Consider the following 8808-nt stretch of genomic DNA (forward strand, 5'->3'; position numbering starts at 1 on the left):
ATAATTTGGAATTTGTTGTGGTGATCAACCTTAAAAATGTCTTCTGTCTCCTCTCAGCATACAGCCACAGTTGAAGAGAATAAGGTAGATGATGTAGTTGTTAAGATGGAGGTGACAGACGGTGATGAGCCTCATACTCCTGCCTGGAATGCAAAGTTCAGCATCATTAATGGAGATCCAGGAAATCTATTTACTGTGAAAACAGGAACAAACAAACAAGAAGGAATCATCACTACTGCTAAGGTAAGAGGACCAGCAGAATCTTAAGGCTCCCACATACTTCATCCAAAATCAAACAGTCGACACTCAGTCACATGGTTTCACCTCACAGCTCTCACACAGTGGCACAGAGCTTTTGGAGGACGTCCTCATGCTTCAGTATACGTCACGCCCCGACCCACTGGGAGTCTCCTCCCTCCCTGAATTCTCTTTTTGCTTTTGCAAAACAGTCTCAGAGAGTGCGCCACATATTTCTGCAGACAAACTCCTCTGTGAACAATGACATTACAATTTCCATCCAGGAATTTTTAGACATTAGACAGTCCTATTGTTATAATAGATATTTAGTGAAGAATTCTACAATTATACATAATTGCTCATCACGTCCGGTAAACATTGTTCAAAAGTATTTATGTCTCCTCCAGAAACAAAAACAGGATAGTGGAAGCCAACTAGTTGTAGAAAAAATATCAATACTGCTGCCTGAGTGCATTTCAGCATAAAATACAGCAACTTCTGACCAATTAGACAACACTTTGCACAGAGCTCTGTTGAAATAATTCAACCAGGGCCTGGTGTCGAGTTCGGCATGCAGATGGCTCTCTGAGAACAAAAGGACATTTTCGTCGCACATCGACGTCAATGAGAGCCGATTTTACCACTTGGATGAAGTATGTAGGAGCCTTTATTGTATTTTATGAGGGGTAACTCGTTGCTACATTTAATACAGTGTGTTGTCATTCTGCTATGGATTGTACTATATCTGTGTCTTCTACTAATCCAGGGTCTGGACTTTGAGAAAGCCAGTAAGCACACTCTGCTGGTCACAGTGGAGAATGAAGCTCCTTTTGCTCCTTCTGTTTCGTTGGGAATTTTCACTGCTACAGTGGTGGTGACTGTGAAGGATGTCAATGAACCTCCCATTTTTGAAATAGAAGAGAAGCATGTTTCCAAAAGTGAGGCCCTTGCTGTGAACAGCACTGTGGTGCAGTACACGGCTTCTGATCCAGACACTGGACGCAAACAGAAAGTCATGTAAGAAACCTTTTAAACTTTACATAACATCTGTTTGAAGGGAAATTTGCTAAACTTTTTATTTTAGGGTTTATCAGATCTCTTTTCCCAGCAACAACTTAACAAACATCAATCTTGAAAACCTTATTACAGTTAATATTTGTTGTTAATTATATGAATAAACATCAGCTCCAAATTAACAAATTCAGTCATATTCTGTCCAATCCAATGTAACAGTAATCATAATGCAGAACCATCAGATTCAGTTGAATCTGAATTACATATTAGTAAGTAAGTGATTGGTCTGCAGAAACCAGCAGAGTCTTATCTAATTTGTCACGTTGTCTCTCATTTCAACATGTGCTACTTTGCTCCACATTATGAGGTTGGGGTCATGCAATTTTTTATCGTCCTACATGTGCAGGTATAAGGTAATCAAGGACCCAGCTAAATGGCTCAATGTCGACAAGGAAACCGGAATAATCACAGTGAAAAGCCAAATGGACAGAGAATCTCAACTTGTCACGGAGGATAAATACACAGCCCTGATTGGTGCATATGATGATGGTAGGTGTGATGGTTAATTGATTTGTACAGCAGCAGCTACACAAGAGGACATTTTGGAATCAAATGTGAAGTCAAACCTAATAGAATAGCTTCATTGATGTGGTTGGCTGTGAGCTGAAATCAAATAAGACCTCAGAAGTTAAGGGTCCTTCACTTCTGTAGCCTTAGGAAACCTTCTCCTTTAGCTTGCTTAGTGGGACTTCTCTCCCACTAAGCAAGGTAATACTTGCTTAGTGGGAGATACTACAAGTATTGCAGTTTTAGATTTCCTAACCTTGTCACAAGAGTCTCAGTGGATTGTTGAAGCCATCCGTGTGGATTACTCACGATTTCCTGACCCATGTCTGTCATCTCACCAGATCAGATCCCAGCTACAGGAACCGGAACTTTGATTATCAAGCTTGAAGATGTCAATGACAACCCCCCCAGCATTGTTGATCGCGTATTTGAGGTATGTCAGCAGAACATTCGTTGCTGCATATTTTTCAGGCAGATAAAATCAAATGGAAATCTTTGTTTATCCTTAAAGTACTTAAATATGATGTTTTTTCTAATCTCTACTGAAATTTGAATCTAAAAATTTTTTAATTATTTACAAGTAATGGTGTCCCAACACCAATACCAGCATCATGTACTCATACGATTAAAAACAAGTAAAGGTACTCCGGACCAATACCACTTTTGTTCTGGGTGTTTCCTCTTGAGCTGGGTTAGAACAAACTCCACACCAGGTGGTGATGGTAACACACCAACAAGTTATCTGCTGAAGAAAAAAATAATAAGAAAAGAGAAATTAGGTGGGAGGAGGGGGTGAAAATGTCCGTACTTTAAGATATTTGAAGATAAAAATGGCAGATGCTAAAATAAATTCTATTTTGTTATTTATCATTTTTATTATTTATTATTTAGTGTATCATGCTATAGTTTTGATTGGTTTGTGTTTTTAAACATTTTTTTGTGATGTATAAAGTACAAACTTATTAACTACTCGGTAGTGGTTCTTACAATCTGCTACCGGATAGTGGTACTTAAACTGAAGCAGTAAAAACTGCTATCGGGACACGCCCACTTACAAGTGTGCTGTAAACTATTCACCAGTGTTTCAAATCCATTTTTTCCCCACAGATGTGTAACAAGAAACCAATTCCTGTGGTGCTGAATGTAACAGATAGAGATGGAACAGGTTTTACTTTTCCATACAATGTCAACCTACGGGACGCTTCAAAGGCCAACTGGACTGCTAAGATGAACGAGACTGGTATGTTTACCTTTTATACTAAAATGATTACAAACCTGTTCCTAAGAGCAGGAAATGATCCCAAGAAATTGAAAAGAGTTCCTCTTTCACAAATCGTCTGTCACCTGCAAAGATATCCCATAGAGACCAATTGATCTGTTCTGTGAACCACTGAAGGTTTGGTCCTCCAGGCTCACCGCCCTGCAGGTTTTAGGTGTTTTCTTGCTTCAGACAGGGTGATCTCAATTCACAGGTTTCTGCTGAACTGCAATCAGCTGAATCAGGCGGAGAAACATCTAAAACATTCAGGGTCTTGAGGGCCAGGGTTGGGAAACACTGTGTTAGGGGACGCAGAGGTTTTGATGGATCTGCTTTTGTCCATTAATAAATCACACAAAGTGTCAAATAAATGAGAGCCAGATGAAAAATATGGTCAACTCGGAGCAGCCTAATGAGTCCCAGCTGATCAGGAGGATCAGGATCAGTCCACTTAACTTCATGTTTTCTTAGATATGCTAAAACATGTTTTAATTTTTAATTTGAGTTTTTTCAGCTAAAACAGATGGGTCCACTCTGACTCATTGTTTTTGCTTTCCTCTGCTCTTTAGTTCCTACAAACCTACAAAATAACAAGTTTGTCTCACTGGCAAAGGAGCTAATGTACAATGTAATTTAAGTTAAATTTGCTGATTTGTTTTCTAGTGCACCTCTAAACCTAACCCAGACTGCAAATGGAGGTTTTTTGAGAAAATCAAAAGAACGCTTTTTATTTCTCTTTCTCACTGTTTACGTTTTAATTATGTTTTTAAAATCTCTTTCTCTTTCTCACATGCTGTTTTTATTTTAATTATGTAAAGCACTTTGAAATGCCTTGCTGCTGAAATGTGCTATACAAATAAAATTTGATTGATTTTCATTAAAATGAAGATGAGAACTTGGAAAAACATCAAATGATGGGAAAATTATTTCTGTTTTTTGCTTACAGGCACAGGCATTATCATAAAATTAAAGTCTAATATTGAAGAAGGAAACTACAAGGTGGCCATGAATGTTCAGGACGTCCTGGGTCTGTCACAGGTCAGCACTGTCACAGCTAAAGTGTGTGACTGCACTGGAACACCAATCTGCAAGAAAGCAGAATCAAGAGCTACTGGCGCCAATCCTTGGGTCATTGGGGGAGTTCTTTTATTGGTGCTGGTGGGAACTGGTGAGTTTTAAATGTTCATTTGCGGACAGATAGAGAAATATTCTCTTTAATCATGAAACACAAAATAACAATCCACATTGGGACCTGAAAATAACCAACCAAACTCAGTGATGCTGAACAAAAAGCAAACAACAAACAGAAAGCAGGAAAATATGTTTCATTTCTGCAAATTACAATCACAGGTACTGGATAAAACAGATATTATTTATATTTGTTGTTAAAATGCTGACTCATTCAATAAATTTGAATATTTGAATAAGTCAGTTCATTTCAGTAACTCCATCACCAAGTGACACACATTAGACAAAGACTGATGTCTTAGCACATTTATTTCTCTTAATCATGATGAGTTTCTGCTAATAACCAACAAAAACATTTTTTTTAAACAAAAACGTGGCTTTAATAAAAAAGTATGTTTCATACGTACTTAAAGGTCATTATTTTCAAACAAGACTCATTGGGAAATTATTGAGTGTAACCGTACTATTCCTGATGGTTACATGGTTATAGTCTTGAACATAAACCAAACTAAGTTTGCATAGTATCATAAAGCTGTTGCCTTTCCCACACAGTTAACCTGGTGACCACACCGCAGTCGGTTGCTCAGTGGGAACCGACTGCGCTCCGCAAACCCAGCAGAGATTACTTTAAAAACGTAACATTCAGTCCGCTACAATATTAGCTTTTCAGGCTTGGTATTTATTTTGCGATTATTAAGTGCTTTCAAGAACACAGCGGTGGTTGATTAGTTCATTTTAAACTCCTGCTTTGCTCATTATTTTGATAATGGAAGCGAAACGCACAGAATTGCGCAACACCTTGTAGAAACAATAATCACTGAGATTATTATTGTTGTTGGGTCATTAATTTGAACATGTTTTGTAGATTTTTTTATGTTGTTATTTAATAAAGTTACAAACGTTTTGATGAGTCAGAGGAGGACGTGCTGGTCTCATCGTCCTGGTGGCGTTCAGTTTGTCACCTAATGCTGAGATCGACGCAAAACCGTCCACGATCGACGTGTTATTGCTCCCCTGCTCTAGCAAAGCACGAACAGTTCAGAAACAATATGAAATGGGAAAAAAAGCTATTTATTAACTGATTAAGTCGTGTTTTAGATTGTTCTTGAAAAACTAATCAATCACGACTGATTAGTGGATGCACTCACAGCTACACAGAGGACCCAATGATTCTTTACAGCAAACAGCCGCTCCCCTCTCTTGTGCCCCCGCTAAATCTTTTAGGGGTACGCAGTACCCTACTGTACCCACCTACTTTCACCCCTGTATGTGGGGCTTGAGGATCTGGCAAATTTACAATTTGTGCTCTTGTTTTTAGTGATTGCCTTGGGTGTGTTTTTGAAGAAGAAAGGAAAAACTGGAGTGATAGATGAAAAAAGTGATGATGATGAAAGGGATGAGCTTGTTCTTTCTAATGAAGAGGGAGGTGGAGAGAGCATTCAGCAGGTAAACAGTCACATGTCTACACAGCTTAAACATCATGTTGTTACATTTGTTTAAAATACAAAATTGTGATTCCTACATAGTAGTAATTGAAAAACAGAACCTTTGACTTGGCATATTTCTTCTTAATTCAAATGGATCAGAGGATGATTGCAGATTGGACAATAACCCAATATGTTTCTAACAATATAATTCTCCCTCTCTCTGTCAGAATTATAGTGAGAGTGTTCTCCACTTTGCTCTGACCAACAAGTCTGACATGTCCAGGGTCGTCATGGCTCCTCCACTTGAAAGTGGTCCCCGGTACAGACCTCGGCCAACCGACACAGATGATATCGCCGAGTTTATTGACCATGTGAGTGAAACCCTTTCGAAATGAGAGCAGATGTTTGTCATTGTGTTCTATCTAGTTTTAAACAACTGTTTTGTTTATTTTTTCTAATTCACAGTCAACACAATAACAGATTTCTTAACTTTTGTCTTTCATAATTCAGAACCTGAAGGTGGCAGATACAGACCTGACTGCCCCCCCCTACGACTCCCTGCTGGTGTTTGATTTGGAAGGAGGCGATTCTGAGGCAGAAAAACTCTCGTCTCTGTACTCCTCGAGCGACGGAGACCAGGACTACGATTCCCTCAAAGAATTTGGCCCTCGCTTCAAGAAGCTGGCCGACATGTACGGAGGAGGAGATGATGACATGATGTAAATGTTCCCACACTGTGAGAAAAATTGCTGCATGCATGCAGTCTAACTGTGATACTTTGTGAAATCTATATCTGTGTGATGTGTGTATTCAGTCCTATTTTTTCTCTGTAAGCTGTTCTTCATCAGGGTCTTCAGGTTAAAGCCTTACATTAGTTTTAGTTCTTCATTTATGATTCTATTCTCTATTATACATATGCACTTGAAAGCTCAGTTTTGCTGGTATGATTTGTGGAGAATGTAACCAATATAGTAAGTACTTTGCATCTTGTTTTTTTTTTTTATTATTAATCTTTCCATCAGTGTTTATTTTTCAGTACCATGCAAAGTTCAACAGCCATTGTGCCATTAACAAGAATTGATGAGATTCATATTTTTGTACAAAAAAAGATGTCTTCAGTATTTGAAGACAACATATGACAAATTATTTTTAATATTAAATTCTTTAACTTAATATGTCTTTATGCTTAAGAGAGTGATTTTGCTCTTTTTAATGCATAATGACTATCCATCCATTTTCCATACACCCTTGTTCCCAGTGGGGTCAGGAGGGTCACTGCTGCCTATCTCCAGCTAACCTTCCAGGCGAGAGGTGGGGTACACCCTGGGCAGGTTGCCAGTCTGTTGCAGGACAACACAGAGACAGACAGGACACACAACCATGCACACACACACTTACAGCTAGGGAGAATTTTAGAGAAACCAATTAACCTGACAGTCATGTGTTTGGAAGCTGGGGTACCTGGAAAGAACCCATGCATCCACAGGGAGAACATGCAAACTCCATGCAGAAAGACCCCAGGCTGGGAATTGAACCCAGAGCCTTCTTGTTGCAAGGCAACAGCTCTACCAACTGCACCACTGTGCAGCCCCTACATAATGACTATAATAAATGTAATACATACTTATAGTTATGCATGCAGCCATGTTCAATAAGTTATATTTTTGTTAGTCCATTTATTTTAGTAACAAATAAGTGAAACACATTCTGCAGATTAATTCCAAAGACACTACTTTCAAACCTGTATTTTGTTAATGATTTTCTGCTTACAACTGAGGCAGAGACGACATTTTAGATTAAAATATGATACATCAGACCAATGAAAAAGTAATGGAAAAATATGCGTCTAATGAAAATTAATATCTGTTTAAAGTTCCTGCTTAAAACTTTATTTACATAGTGCCTTGAAACATTAACACAAAGTGTTTCAACAAAGAAAAAAAATCAACAAGGCAAAATGAAACAGAAAACAAATTTTTAAAAAATATCTGGTCTATACAGGAAGCCACTGGGTCAGCTGATCTTAGTGTCAAAGGAAGGGAGTCTGAGCTGTAGAAGAAATTTTAAATATACAACAGAAATGTTTTAATTGGCATTAAAATAATGAACCCTTTGTTATAGAGGCTTAGCATCTTTTTTGAATGTTTTGCTGATTTATCATAATGAGCTCCAAGTCTTCAATGCTGAATTGCCTCCTTACCATCACCCTAATTTTTTGCTCCCTCCACAGAATCTCTGAGATTCCCTTTTATATTTACAGACAAGCCTCTCCAAAAATGTTATGTCCAGACAGTAGAAACATGATGGTGAATTTTGAAGATTACTTTAAAACTCCCAAACACCAAAGATTGCACAACATTTTTGTTGTTCAGTGTTTGCTTAGTAGCACCAGCAATGTAGAAAACAAAGTCTATGTATTGGGGAAAAATATAACAAAGGTTAAAAGTTTCACCTTTAAAAAAGCTTGCAGAAAGCTAACTGCCCAAATAGTGAACAATCGAAAACATCTTCCTTGATCTCTCAACAAGATGTCATTACAATGAATGAAATTACACTAAAACGGTTCATTACAAAATAACCACGAAATGTTCAACATGTTACTACACACACATTTAAAACGCATGCAGCAATTTTCTTTAAATGTACCAAACATGTACAATACGTTTTCATCCTGTTCTCCATTATTATCAGGCAGTTTCTGAAAGTTGGACCCCATCAGCCAGATATTCGTATTCTGGGTCTTGTGGGTCAGAACCGCCTCACTTACAGTCAAACACCAGCAGGATGTTTCAGGCAGGAGCAGTCAGGAAGAAAAGAAGGAAAAAGTTAGCATAACATGGAACAGGTTATCTATTACAGAATTGATGGACATTATTTTTTGTTTAGTTTTCACAAAGAATAATGCTGATTGTCTTTAAAAAGTTTGTGAAAGGAGAACAATAGCATTGATGTGTTTTTACTTCACATACAATATAACCTCACTGGATGATCACAGCTAAATCAACTGAAGAACTAAACAAGATAGAAAAAATATTTATATATATATATATATATATATATATATATATATATATATTTTTATATATATATATATATATATATATATATATATATATA

At 37.6% G+C, this 8808-nt stretch overlaps 2 protein-coding genes across 3 annotated transcripts in view; one reads left to right on the forward strand and one right to left on the reverse strand.

The window, feature by feature from the left end:
• Window positions 1–6861, forward strand: part of LOC106939882 (B-cadherin-like) — a gene marked incomplete at its 5' end in the record, with an annotated part of 20035 nt that extends 13174 nt beyond the window's left edge. The window contains 9 exons of the mRNA XM_015022454.1: window positions 58–243; window positions 1004–1254; window positions 1658–1800; window positions 2160–2251; window positions 2926–3058; window positions 4023–4244; window positions 5583–5710; window positions 5919–6062; window positions 6202–6861. Coding sequence (XP_014877940.1) covers window positions 58–243; window positions 1004–1254; window positions 1658–1800; window positions 2160–2251; window positions 2926–3058; window positions 4023–4244; window positions 5583–5710; window positions 5919–6062; window positions 6202–6414 — 1512 coding nt within the window. The remainder of the gene's footprint in view (window positions 1–57; window positions 244–1003; window positions 1255–1657; window positions 1801–2159; window positions 2252–2925; window positions 3059–4022; window positions 4245–5582; window positions 5711–5918; window positions 6063–6201) is intronic.
• Window positions 6862–7242: 381 nt separating this feature from the next.
• Window positions 7243–8808, reverse strand: part of LOC106939881 (EP-cadherin-like) — a 22982-nt gene continuing 21416 nt past the window's right edge. For both annotated transcript variants that reach the window (XM_015022453.1, XM_015022451.1), the window contains exon 17: window positions 7243–8453. In XM_015022453.1, coding sequence (XP_014877939.1) covers window positions 8451–8453 — 3 coding nt within the window. In that variant the 3' untranslated portion in view covers window positions 7243–8450. The remainder of the gene's footprint in view (window positions 8454–8808) is intronic.

This window comes from Poecilia latipinna, unplaced genomic scaffold (genome assembly GCF_001443285.1).
Source record: "Poecilia latipinna isolate Pla-1442-1.1 unplaced genomic scaffold, P_latipinna-1.0 Scaffold3012, whole genome shotgun sequence".
Lineage (NCBI taxonomy): Eukaryota > Metazoa > Chordata > Actinopteri > Cyprinodontiformes > Poeciliidae > Poecilia > Poecilia latipinna.